The sequence below is a fragment of the Chrysemys picta genome, chromosome 4 (assembly GCF_011386835.1).
Source record: "Chrysemys picta bellii isolate R12L10 chromosome 4, ASM1138683v2, whole genome shotgun sequence".
NCBI classification, from domain to species: domain Eukaryota; kingdom Metazoa; phylum Chordata; order Testudines; family Emydidae; genus Chrysemys; species Chrysemys picta.
The window spans coordinates 80,594,026-80,608,467 of record NC_088794.1 but is presented as its reverse complement, the minus strand read 5'-3'; the positions used below and the strand labels follow the sequence as shown (position 1 = coordinate 80,608,467).

The 14,442-nt window shown below is 41.0% G+C and overlaps 1 protein-coding gene across 9 annotated transcripts in view; it reads right to left on the bottom strand.

The window, feature by feature from the left end:
- Positions 1-14,442, bottom strand: part of EXT2 (exostosin glycosyltransferase 2) — a 103,259-nt gene that overhangs the window by 75,578 nt on the left and 13,239 nt on the right. For 5 of the 9 annotated variants that reach the window (XM_024100469.3, XM_065592793.1, XM_065592794.1 and 2 more), the window contains 3 exons: positions 11,645-11,840; positions 7,784-7,923; positions 6,815-6,908 (listed from right to left, as the gene is read on the bottom strand). In XM_024100469.3, the coding sequence (XP_023956237.2) occupies positions 6,815-6,908; positions 7,784-7,923; positions 11,645-11,840 (430 nt within the window). Of the gene's footprint in view, positions 1-6,814; positions 6,909-7,783; positions 7,924-11,644; positions 11,841-14,013; positions 14,032-14,442 lie in introns of all 9 variants that reach the window. The other 4 variants (XM_008179788.4, XM_008179792.4, XM_042849184.2 and 1 more) reach the window with 1 other exon arrangement.

The window sequence follows — 14,442 nt, the reverse complement described above, 5'->3', positions numbered from 1 at the left end:
CAGGCTGGTGGCTTTTTCAGGTGGCCAGTCTGTTAGAGTGGAACACGGCCCAGATCAGGTGACCAAAAATCTGGATAAATCAGAGAATGGGTTGCAGGGCTTAGGCTGGCAGCCCTAGCCGCCCCTGGCTTGGGCTGACAGCGAGAGCTCCAGCCACGGCTGAGGCTCGGACTGACAATGGGACAACTGACAGCCCCAGCCGCTGTCAACCCCGGGCAGCTGGCGGTTCGGTAAATATGGAGAGCTGGATAATGGAGGCTTAGATAAAAGAAGGTCCTACTGTACTGATTTCTGTAAAAAGAAGAAAGCTAAGCTTAGAAAACAGGGATGCTTCCCTCTCTTCAGGGACACAGTACATACATATATATAAAATATAGAAATGGAGAATCCCTGAACGGAGGGGAGAGTTCCTGTTTTCTGATCTTACCCATCAGTTATATGGCTGTAAATGTTTTCACAACAATGCAGAGTGGGGTGTGAACATGAAGATTCAATTTTGGGGAGGGGCACAGGATGCAGAGTTTGGGTGGGCTGGGGGCTCTGATGGCAAAACATTTTGCAGGCCAGAACAAAAAAAGCAAAGGCTAGCATGGCAAGGTTTCATAGCAAATCAGTGGCAGTGCAGGGAGATTGAATACAACTCAGGTTTCCTGATTTTTAGTCCTGCTCAAACCACTAAATACTGCTGCCTCTTTTCCCTGATTTATACCATCTACTGTCCTGGTAAAGCAGCTTTGCAAAATGAAGCTGTATTGAAATCACAAAAGCCAAGTCACGTCAGCCTTGGAAAAACAACACAAGGGCTAATGTGTCTGTATGTTATCCTCCTCATGATAGCAATGATTTAATTCTCATAGTGACCAAACTATTTTCTCCCAGCCCAAACCTAAAAAAGAAAAAGTTTATTTACAAATTCTTTTGTGCCGTAAATTTAAGACATTTCTATTTAATGGCTTTCGTGATTTCCCGTCAGATACTTGGCAAAGTAATTCCAGCAAGAAAATTTGAAAAATTAAACACAAACAACTTCCTTCAACAGTCTTATTGTCAGAGATTTTTAATCTATATCAACTTGAAGAAAAAAAAATGTAATCTTGATATATGAACTCCACTGAGTTAATCACAGAAAGATGCTGTACAGAGAGCTGCTAACAAATGGAGAAGACAGCCAAATAAAATTTTAAATACTACGATTCAATTCTAGTGCTTTCCCATTAAGGGCAAAGATTTCTGCATCTGAGGAGCAACTGCTTTACACTGGCATAGTACATACAGATAGTTTAGAATTTAGCACAACTGGGGTGCTCTTTCATCATGTGCGTCCATCTAATAGTGTATGTTTTACACAATGGTGTGGTTTTATCAGCATGAGATCAGGATAGCTGTATTATTTATAAAAAAAAGCCAGTGTGTGTTATTCAGGTCACCCCCAAAGAGGGACAAAGCTTTTACACCACACCACAGCAATATGTATTCCGTATGAGCCAGATATTTCACAGCAATATTTTAGAAAAATGTTAGTTTCTATGAAGTTGTTTTCTTTGTACTGCTCTACTGTAATGTCTGGCACCTAAGTGATCATAAGTCCAACTGTACAGAGCTCAGGAATATCATTAAAACATCCAAAAAAATTTAAAAAAAACACCACAAAATGGCACACTTCAAAGGTCCAATATCTCAGGCCCTTCCAGGCCTAGAAGCAAATGTGGTGGGAATGCATTGGGAAGCTAGTAGACTTCTTTTTTTCTGTACATAAAATTATGACATTACTGTCAGAACTGTGTCTTGCTCATTCTGAGCCTGGAGTAGGTGTATTTTTTTTTTTAATCGACACAAGGGGTGAACGAGGGAATTTTGTGGGATTGCCTTCATTTTAAAAAATCAACCTATTTGAAATATTAAAATTAGCTATGGAGGAAACAGATTAGTGGACAGAGCAGAGGAGCCATTCAAAGGTGAATGATAAATTCATTTTATCACATGGTATCTCCTCCATATGCGGAATTTTATGAAAGTTGTGGGTGATGGAGGAAAGGAGTTAAAAAGAACCCTAGCTCTTATCTGCTGGTATGAAAATACCTAGATCCAAGAGCACAATAATCAATCATTTCCATAGCAACTTTAATACAAGGATTTCAAACTACTTTATAAGCATTAATAAGCCTCACCACATTGTTATATTCATTTTACTACTGGACAAGTTCCATTCTTTGTGCCTCAGTTTAAACACAGTCAAAGTGCTTTAAGGTGTAAGAGGCAGAATTGGAACAGAGGATAGTCATGATTCCACTCCACTGTTCCAGCTACTAAACACTCCCATTTTAACAAGGAATCTGGCCACAGGTTTCACAGGTGATAGATGACACTTAAGGCTAGCTACAGTCAGTCTCTTTCAGGTCAGAGCCACATCCTCACAGAGATGAGCATCACAAGATAGTGAAGAAAGTGCTGTTATTCTTCAGAAGTAGGGTGACCAGACAGCAAATGCGAAAAATCGGGACGGGGGTAATAGGAGCCTACGTAAGAAACAATCAAAATTCGGGACTGTCCGTATAAAATCGGGACATCTGGTCACCCTATTCAGAAGTGAAGCAATGAATAGCAGGAGAAGAAAACAGGGCATACATTGTTAAATACTGTTGAGCAAAGTAATTTACCTGCAAACAATGACAAATAATCCTCTGAAACAGTGCAAAGACAGAATGTAGGAAAATAATGCCCCTGAAGAAGCAGAGTACAGATTAGAAAAGCATTCTGTAACCATTAAATAAGAGACAGCAGCTAAGCAGATAGATACTAGCAAACACGGCCACACATCACAGTGGAAAGCAATGGGGAAAGAGGTGTAATTCACAGCTGGAAAAAGTGTAAACAAGCTCCTGAATTTATCAACAGAGGAGCATCTACAAATACTTATTAGTCAGGGTCCAGCTCAGGCAAGGTGTTACTAAAGCAGCAGGGCTGAGATGTTACCCTCAAGTTGACTGTGCCTTTGAATCTCTTAGCACCTGACACCTCAAAGACTCAATCACATTCTGAAATTCTTTCCCTCACCAGCCCCTGAAGTCTTGAATTGTGATTAATCTTCATTTATTAATTAATGCATGCACAGTGCCATACAAGTGCTGAATATAATTTAAGGAGTCAAACAGCAAAGAGTAGAAGATGAGAGTTTACAGAGTGAAGGTGTTGGCACTTGGATGTCGCAGGAGGACCTTTCAACTAGACAAGAAGTTCCAGGATTTTTTTTTTCCAGAATAATTCCCATCAGAAGAAGGTAAGTATATTTTAACCTCTATGTCAAGGGCCAACTAAATGTATTGCCCCATTGTGAAACTGACAGAACAGCAGAATGCAGACAGCTGTGAGACAGGTGATGGTTTACTTTGTGAATCAATCCTTTATTTTGCTATTCAATGTCATATCAGATGTTAGATATTATTTTCTGAATATCTGTCCTGGAAATATCACAAGACCAGGTATCACAGAGAGGACTTCACAGATGCTTAGCACTGGGAATCCAGCAATAAATAAGGCTGATAAAGTGTTAAATGAATGGATAATCTGTGCACGTGTCCTCAGCCTGCAGCAGACAGAGCCAGCCTCAGAAGACAAGAGGAAGGTGGGCAGAGAGCCTGTTGACAGACCTTGCTCCAATTTTATTCCAGAATTTTCACCAGCTAATATGCACAAGAATATTCACCACATGTGAAAAAGAATCAAAGTGTATGAGTAGTTTGGTGTGAATGAGGAATAAGAGAAGCTCTAAAACGGTCAGTGATACTCTGGAACTTACAAAAATGGCTAGTGCAAACCATTTATATGCCAGAAAACTCCACATCAAATGCCACTGATCTTCTCCAACCAAACACTAACTTGACTTGGTGGGGAAGGAGAAAATTGGAGATAGCATACAAGTTCTGGGTACTAAAATGCATAAGGGTTGTGGTGAATATGGAGTATTCTACATTGGCAGCTCAGACATTCTAAGGAGCTTTTTTAAAAATATATTTTAATTCAAAGCACCTGGCAAAGACTTCATACGTATATAGGGGCACGTGTACATATTCACAACTCTAATAGGTGCTGTTTTTAGCACCTGTTAGAGTTGTGAACATGTACACATCTCTGGCAGTTGACCTAAAGATAACACAGCCATAGTAATTAACTGGAGTGGGGTGAATAAAGCGAATGGAAACCTCTGCTGGCTGCTGGGATACTTGCACAAAGGCTTCTGTTCTGCATACAAGGAAAGTTAAACTAGTCATAGAAATTAGACATGAAGGAAATGGAAAATTAAATTATCTAGTCTATTCTTTGCACCAGCACATGCAAAATGGATCCATTTAGTTAGGGCAATTTCATGGCCATAGGATTTGAAAATTAGTCAATTTCACATTTGCAGATGTTTATATCTGAAATGTCAGTGTTGTAATTGTGGGGGTCCAGACCCAAAAGAGGGTTGGGGGAGGGGGGTGTTGCAAAGCTGTTGTAGAGGGGGGTCGCGGGATTGTCACCCTCACTTCTGTGAGCCCAGCTGTGGAGCTTCCTGCAGCAGGCGGAGGTACCCGGAGGTGGGTCTCATCTCCGCCCAAGAGCAACTGTGTAGGGCGGGGGTAGTCAACCTATGGCACGCGTGCCGAAGGCGGCACACAAGCTTATTTTCAGTGGCACTCACACTGCCCGGGTCCTGGCCACCGGTCCGGGGGGCTCTGCATTTTAATTTAATTTTAAATGAAGCTTAAATTTTTTAAAAATCTTATTTACTTTACATACAACAATAGATTAGTTATATATTATAGACTTACAGAAAGAGACCTTCTAAAAATGTTAAAATGTATGACTGGCACGCAAAACCTTAAATTAGAGTGAATAAATGAAGACTCGGCACACCACTTCTGAAAGGTTGCCGACCCCGGTGTAGGGGATGAGGAAGTCCCGTGCCTCCCCAGCCTGGGAACTAGCAGCTGGAGCCTGGGGAACAGTAGGAGACCCCAGCTCAGGTGCCCCCAGCTCTGCTCCTCCCTCTCCCCTCCAATAGCTAGATTTCATGGGGGTGGGCTTATTTCATGGCCCAGGACACATTTTTCACAGCTGTGAATTTAGTAAGGCCCTACATATAGTATAGCTTCCAGCACTGTGTAGTTACAAGTGAGTTGAACAATGGGACTTCTATTACTTGGAGAGACTATTCCACATATTAAAAATCTCACCATAAGGAATATTTTCTGATATTTATCTTAAATTTCCTATTTCTGAATTTCATCTCCTTACTCCTACTTATACCTCTTGGACCACTTAAACATTTTCTCCCTCTCCTTGATATTTACAAGTATCATCAGGGAGGAAAGATGGTTTTGTGGCTAAGGTTATAACTTGGGACTCCAGAGGCCTGGGTTCAATTCCTGCTCTGCCACAGAAATCTTATATGACTTTAAACAAGTCCCTTAGTTCTCCATCTGTAAAAGAGGGCTAACAGTATTTCTCTACCTACAGTGGTGGTGTAAGAATAAATATATCAATAACTATGAGGCACTCAATGACAAGGGTGACAGAAATACCTTACATAAAAGTATCTGTGAAATGCAAATATCCTTCTTTCCCTATGCCTCCAAAATGTAATTCTCCAAGATGCTCAGCCACTTTACCACAATCTGCATACAGCCAACAATTGTACTGATCTGCTCAGCTGAGTCACTGACACACACACCTGCATGAGAATGCTAAGGTCAGAGCAAGTATCTGGTATTATGGACACTAACAATCTGTGGCAAACAGGCAGCATCATCTATTTGACTGAACTGGGAACTGAGTCAATACTCCTTGATTATATTCCTGGCTCCACTCAACTCATTCCATGACCTTATATAAGTCACAACCTCTCTATGACTCCGTTTTCCCCTTGTAAAATACGTATAACATCTATCTTACAGGGATGAGCTTGTGTAATTAACGTACATAAAGCATTTTGCATTTAACTACCACCTTTCATCCAAAGATTTCAAAGTATATTTATAGATCTGGACATATGTAGGGTCGGCAGAATTCATGAATCTCTCACTTCAATGAATTTAGCTATGGCTGAGCAGGAAGCTACAGATTTGCACTATGCTTTTATCAGAAACTTGTCTTAACTTGCAAGAACAGGGGAATAAAATTGAACTCTGCAGGAATTTAAATCATCATCGTGTGTTGAGAAAGCAGGGAGAAGAGAGTAAAATGAAATTACTTACAGTGGAATTTGGCCAGCTACTGAAGTAAGCACCCCTGCTCTTGTGGAAAGTACCATGGGATCTTTAATGAACAGGTGGTCTGGACCTCAGTTTTTCTTTTCACAGTATTTACGCAGTCCATGCTCGGGAGACCCTGACCATTGTGGGCACTGAAGATCCCATAACATCTTTCACAAGAGCATGGATGTTAACATAACATGCCAGAGAAATTCCAGTGTGGGTAACTAAATTCTGCCTACTCAAGCGTTCTTCTACAATTGCAATCATATGCAGTGTTCTTAAATTCCTGACCTAAACTATACTGTAGTACTGTTAAACAGCTGCTCTTCAGCAGATTTAGTTGTGCCAAAAATTGATAAATACTGAATATGCAAAGATAATTTTAAGTATTCTGAGCATTATATAAATGTCAGTTATTGTATTTTTAGTGCAAAAAATCAGCGAGCTGAATGAACTGAACTTTAATAATATGAGAATATGCAGAATGCTTCTACTCCCAACCACACTTCACACACATACACAGGCAGTGGACACATATGAACTCATGTATAGATTTAAATGCTATATTCAGGCTATTTTACCTGTCTCTGCATCTCCTCAATCTGCCGCTGAGGAATGCTTTGCAGAATGCTGTACATTTCAGGCATCTTTTCTTCAGGTATCACAACAGAGGCTCTAAATGCAAAACAGTGAGGGGAAAAAAGTATAAAAATGCCACATGAGAACATACCAATAGTCCATCTAAACTGGTATAACATGCTACGCTCTAGAGGTTTCAGAGGAAGGCATAAGCCCCTGTAATGCAATTAATTATTCAATACTAGATCATTGGGGAATTTCTTCATGACCCCAGCTGCTCAACCTAAGGGAAATGCCCAAAAACTCTGTGGGGTGCATTTGCAGTAGAGCAGCTGCAAGTGGCTACGTAGAGGAGTGTGGTCTAATGAATTAAGTATGGACTGAGAGCCAAGAATTCCTGTGTTCTAATTCCAGCTCTGTCAATGACTTGGTGTAATTCTGAATAAATCATTTAGGGGAAAAGAGTGTTAAGTACGTAAACTTGTATGCACACAAAATGGGCATTTTGCATGCATGCAAAATCTCTGCCGTGACTCAGTCACTCACACCTGTAAAATGGGGATATTTCTTTCCCTCACAGGGGTTTGGGAGGTGTAAACTACTAGAAGTAAATTTAAAACAGCTTGGGTGCAAATACAAGTGTGAAAAGGCCAATAATTTTTGTTCTATAGATTAATATCCTGAGCGGCAAGAATCAGGAAATCCAATGCCAAGAATTGGACAGTCTGTGCTGCTCTCCACCCCCCTTTTGTCCCCTCTCATTTTCCTGCTCCATTACTTCCTATGCTTGGATGCATCCATAGGGTGGACTTCAGCTGCCCTGTTATCAGCATTCTCAATGAAGCCCCCTGCATATTCTGTTCCTTCACTTCTAGATTGTGAGGTTTCAAGTGGTTTGAATTTATTGCACATCACCAAGTGGCATGCATACCTTACACTGGTATGGAGGGTGCAAACCAATAAATACGAACCTCTTCCAGTCCAGAACTTCAGAGAAAGGCAAAATATAGGAGTCAGCAATAACAATAGGGACACAGCCAGCCTGAAGTACATCACTTAGCACAGCTTGTCCCAGGCGAGCACCACGCAGAACGATGCAGAATGTGGCTTCCTGTCAGTGAATAGCAACCACAAACAAAGATGAAAAAAGGAACAAATATTACATCCCTATAATTTATATATTCATTCCCCTCTGAACACAGAGGTTAAAGGAAAACGTCACTCAAGTTTGCTCTCTGCCATCATTATGTTCTGAGTGACCATCAGACTCAAAATAAATGTGCAACTTTATTCTGCACTGGCCACTGGGTGTAAGGCGAAAAATGAGGACAGGATGAACTAATAGGGCTTTTCCATATGGTGTTTTAGTGATCCCATGTCAGAAGTTTAATCCATCAGGAAAGACAAAAGAATGCCAAACCCTTTACAAATTTAACATCTTAATGGCTGACTATGATCATGATTAAGGCTATGATTATGTCACGGAATCCATGACTTCCGGAGACCTCCATGATATTGGGGCACCACAGCAGCCCAGCCACCGCCGGCAGCAGGGGACCCTCCTCCAGCTGCCATGGGCAGTGGGTTCCTCCCCCCATCCCCCAGGCCTTCAGGGCAGCTCCCAGATCCTGGGTAGGGGTGGGGAGCCACAATTCCCAGCCACTGCATGCAGCAGGGCAGGTTGCAGAACCCTCCTCCCTCCCCATTTTGTCAGGGATGTTTTTAGTAAAAGTCAGGGACAGGTCACAGCTTCGCTGAATTTTTGTTTATTGCCCGTGACCTGTCCCTGACTTTTACTAAAAATATCCATGACAAAATTGAAGCCTTAATCATGATTATTCAACTGATACAATATATAAATGCTCTGGAATGTCAGTGGAGACACTCTGAGAAACAATTTTCCCTGTGTTGATATATGCATTAGAAAGAAAGAAAAAAAGTACTATATAACACTGTTCAAAAATAACTGATGTTTGTTAAACGCTAGGGAACTGGTTCAGGGACTGTAGTGGGTCAAAGATTTTTCATCTCTAGGTCATTGGTTCAAAGCTAGCTCAGGATGTTAGTAAGTTACTATCTGATGTCTGTTCTATGGCCTATGTACAAAGAGTTTTCTGGTTACAATCCAGTTTCCAGAAGACAGTATCCACAGAAACCACCAGTCCTATTGGCATTGACAACTTGGTTGGCAACAAAAGCAGAGAAACTGAGAACCAAGTAGGACATGAAGGCGAAATATTCTCTCACCTTATAGGTGGCCTTTGCAGGGCAGGGATGAGGTACATTGGCTACAGCATTGGTGAAGCTTGCGCTGCTAATGATGTATTAGTACTGCACTAACAGGACTTTACTCCCCAGGGCTGTCAGTCTGGCTTTCTCCAGCACCAAAAAAGGTCACTCAAATTGTTTATAGATTTATTTATTAAGAAAGGATCTAGTGAATCTATTATCCAAGAGCCCAAGAAAAGAGAAGGAACACAGTATGTGAGGAGGCATATTGACTTTAAGGCCAGAAGAAACCATCATGATCGTCTAGTCTGGCCTCTTACACAACACAGGATACAGAACCTCACTCATCCACTCCTGTAATAGGCTCATAACCTCGGGCTGAGCTACTGAAGTCCTCAAATCTTGATTAAAGGCTTCAAGTTACAGAGAATCCACCACTTACTCTAATTCAAACCAGCAGTTGACCTGTGCCCCACATTGCAGAGGAAGGCAAAAAACCCAGGGTCTCTGTCAATCTGACCTCGGGGGAAATTATTTTCCAACACCAAATATGCCAATCAGTTAGACCATGAGCATGTGGGCAAGACCCACCCACCAGACACATAGGAAAGAATTCTCTGTATTAATTCAGAGCCTTCTCCATCTAGTGTCATCTCTCTCCCATTGGAGATATTTGCTAACAATTGTCATGGATGGGCCATGAGCCACTGTAGGCAACTTCATCATACCATCCCCTCCACAAACTTATCAAGCACAGTCTTGAAACAAGTTGTTTTTTGCTCCCACAACTCGCCTTGGAAGGCTGGTCCAGAACTTCACTCTTCTGATGGTTAGAAACCTTTGTCTAATTTCGAACTTGAACTGGTTGGTTGCCAGCTTATATCCATTTGTTCTTGTGTCAACATTGACCCTTAACTTCAGTAACTCCTCTCCCTCCCTAGTGTTCATCCCTCTCTTGTATTTATAGAGTGCAATCATATCTCCCTTCAGCCTCCATTTTGTTAGGCTGAACGAACCTAGCTCCTTAAGACTCCTCTTGTAAGGTAGGTTTCTCCATTCCTCTGTGATCCTAGTAGTCCTTCTCTGCACCTGTTCCAGTTTGAAGTAATCTTTCTTGAACATGGGTGACCAGAAATGCACACAGTATTCCAGATGAGGTCTCACCAGTGCCTTGTACAATGGTACAATATTCATATGAGACTATCTATTCAGGGCATCCAATTTGCTTTCTGAAGGGGGCAGTTAAATATGAGAACTAGGAATTAAAAGTCTTTGCTGTCCCCTCACTTGCTTCCCAACAAAGCTGTGAAACCTATGTTCATACCAGAACACTGCTGAGCAGTCCTAAAATCTTAGCCAAGAGAAGATTGTAAACCAGGATGCATTAGCAACCCAGCAGTCCAGGAGTCTGTTTAATAAAAGCGACAGTAAAGGGAATGCAGGAAAGGTTGTGCTGGGATCAAATCTCAGACTGCTTTGGGGAGGATGGAGGAAAAAGGAGCAAAACACATTTTAAACACCTACTCGATAGATCACAGGGCAGCAGGTGGAAGACTTTGGGTAGGTCTGGGGGAATAAGAAAAGAGCCCCAGATGTGGACACACATGCTCATCTGCCCAGATAACCATTTTTCCTGTCTAGACAAAAGTTACTATAAATATATCTCCTCATATCATTGCTGTTATCAGCCAGACATTCCAAAGGGAGATGCAGGGCTCTGCAAAGGAAACTATTTTAACAATCTCTGCATGTGCCAGCTCTCAAGTTAAAAATTATATATATCTATCTATCCCCTCTCCTGCTATCCTTGAATGATACAGTCTTCATTAAAGAAGCAAAGTGAAGAGAAATCTTTTTTTTTTTTTCTGGATGAAGGTTTACAACTCAGAACAACCCTTCCCTTCCTCTCACCCTCCTCCACTTGGAATTTTAAACATCTTTCCTACAAAATGTAACAGAACTGGAGGAAAAACAACAAATGCACAGCAGAAAAACAAATTTATCGTAATTTGTTGAAGTTCAATGATGGATTACATGCTGGTGGCCAGAGATGGAATGCAGTGGAATATTCTCCAACTGGCCAAAGGTATAGCTGGCTTCACCACACTGCATGCTAAAGTACTTCTACTCTGTACTGGGGGCTTGCCAGAAGACACAGAAGTCTGAGAAAGCTTATCTGGTTTTATCTTCATATCATTGACACATCAAAAGCCCTTTGGAAGTTGGGCCAAGGCCATCAAACACATTTCACCTAGATGTTTCCATAGTTGCATACTGTCAAATCTTCTATCTCAATTTGTCATGGGTACACAGGGCACTGTGTGGAATTGTTTTTCAAACAGTAAACTGCATCCCCTTTAATCCTTGTATATCCCTTCAAGTTCATAACACACTTTTGGTCCTTCGAGTTCAATGAGGATAACTGTAAATTAGAATATAATTTACTTTTAGGATACTGTTTAATGCAATAGACTTTTCATTTTCAAATTCTTCCAGCAATTTCACTGAAAATTAAGGAAGCGTGCTATCTAAACTAAACAAAAACTCTTTGCTAAGTTAAGCATCATTGGGTCTGTGGGGCTATGTAGGTTAAGCAGCCTTACCTGAAGCACCTGAGGGTAATCAAAGACCTGGTTCTTGTGACAACGTTTACGAACAGAAGGAACTCCCTCTGACAGATTTGTGCACTTGTCCAGGATCAGCACAGACTCTCCGTTCTCAGCTTGAAGAGCCTCCAAGTCAGAACGGTATTCCGGGTGAAGAGCCATTTGGGATGACAGGATGAAGTACCTACGAGGACTGAAAAGTGGAACCAAGGTGACCTGACATTTCCAAGAGTTTGCTCTCTAAAGAGTCTGGAACTCATTTCCTTCTATCTGGGCCCAGCAGAGTCCAGATTTACTTATCTGATGGACACACCACAAAACTCAGCTTTTTTCCTCCAACGTTTGGGGACAGAATAGGATGAGAGTTGGAAGGAGTTATTAACTAACTGATATCACATAATTAAGATTTGGCCAGATATAATTATTATTGTATGGATAACAAGAAGTAGAGATAAGCTCCTCAAAGCGACGTACAGATTATTGTAAATTTTAAGTCTTGAAAAGGGTGCCCAAAAGCTTGGGATGGGCAAATCTTCATCTGTTTCATAAACTGAAACAAAAATAACTTTGTAACATACTGAGAAAGCCTCTGATGCAAGACTATTGCAGTATGTGTTCACCTGGTTATATTTTACATGATGTTAGTGTTTTATTGTAAAGCACCCAGAACACTTTGGATGACTGATGCTACGTTCTTCTGCTTGTAGATATTTTAGTTAATTTTATATGGATGAAAGGTGCGGACAGCCCTGGCACCCTATGTTGATCCACAGAATAGATACAGTAAGGGCAGTAGTTAGATAAGTTCTCCTCACTGACTCAGCCTTGTGCCTTTGGGTTATCCTGGAAGGACCACTTATAGGACAGAGGTCTGAGTTTAGCATCATAGCCCCATTCAGCCATTGACCTCTGCTGAGATTAACAAATTTATATTTATAATGTAAATTGCTAATGTGCTAGATAACTTATTTTAATATCAACATATTCAAAAATGTATTTTAACAGCTCAGGTCAGAATGCAGGGATACAGTCTCAAGTTAGCTGTTCATGTCTTTAAGCTGTGCAGCTCGTTCATGCTGTAGTACAGCTCACTGCACCGAAAACACAGTCCTAAAATTTATTCTGATCCTTCATTTAAAGAACAGCTAACACAGACTACTCCACTATGTCTGATGCAAGGAAATACACAGATACACAGTATGTCTCTCCCCCCGCCAAGAAAACTCAGGAAATATGAGGCCTCTATTTAAGATTCCAATTTCCCTTCACTTAATGGCTGGTGTTTTTTTTGTTTTGTTTTTTTAAATATACAGCTCTGAAGCACACACATTATAAAGCTGAACTCTGCCCTACCCACCCTCCTTACCATCTCCACACCAGCAGTTCTGGCTGCTCCAAATAGACAGTTGAGTTACACGGACTTTTTTCTTTGTAATGCTATTTTTGTAACTCGCAGAGGCTTGCTGGAATATTCACTCCTGGCATCACTGAATTTATAACTTTGTTTTAGGCAACTAAACTATAAAGAAACTAAATCACAAATTCTAAATCCAGCTCTCTAAAGGAAACAAAAATAAAATTTACCTTACAAGCCAGCACAGCTGTTGGTAAGTGCTAATAATGGCAATGGCCAGCCAGAAGTTGCACAAGGTTGTTCACTTTTATGCTTTAATGGTTTAAGACCAAAAATTCTGGCATAACATTGTCAACATCCCATAACACCAAAACCCTGTGATCCAAGTCTTGCTATAAATAGATGTAAAATCCTAACATATACCAAGCCTGACAGTTTAGAATAAGGATATATAATTCTATCTACCGACCTACGATTGAATTTTGACCAGCTTTCTTTTGTCATTTTTTTCCCCACTCCCACCACAAAAGAAAAATAGAACTCATGGTGACCAACTGTTTTTGAAATTACATCAATGATTGGCCACCAGATGGCGCTCTACCCAAGCTGTAGCCCAACCAACTCTGCCAATAATCAGCGTGCAATGATACACGGTGGTTGCAAAATATTCACTAAATCAGTGACTGAGGCACTTGCACTTGCTCCCGATACACATCTGTTCTCTCATGCACTGCAACTAGCCATGCCACCTGGCTGATCATGTGGGACATGAACTATGAAGAAGTCTGTACTAAAGAGAGAAACCATAGATGCTGAGGTCTACCCGATGCATTTTGTTTCCTAAATATGAATATGATGTTCTCTCCCCCTGTGCTTAAGGTAACAATTTATCAAACGCTAAACGGGATTCACTTAAGTGTCACTGCATTGTTCACATACAAGAATATTTGAAGCAATGAGAAAAACGTGTACATGATTACCACTCCAGGTTGTCCTGCAATCATTCGTTTACCTTAGAGATTGAGGTGACCTGAAATTCAAAATAATTCAGGTTTACAGCCCTCAAAAGACAATAGCAAAAACACTGACATTATCAGCAGAAGAGATTACTGACATGTAAGGTAAACTTCTGATCTGAAGTTGACAGCATCCCTTTAACCACTTGGGTGCTGCCTCAAGTACGCAAGGTACACAGGTTAAAAATGCATCATTGTTAGCATTGCACTATGTAGCAGATATTTCATATGTGAAGGGACAACTTTTGACAGGGAGTGATCATCACACAAAGGATTGAAAGTTTCTGGGTCATATTCATGGCTCCGTATCGGTTTTGCTGTGACATGTGAACAAGTCACTTAAGTTTACTGCCTCAGTTTACTCATCTGTTAAATAGGAATAGTGACAGGCAAGTAAGGCCTCATTGTCAAGTGCTTTCGGCTGC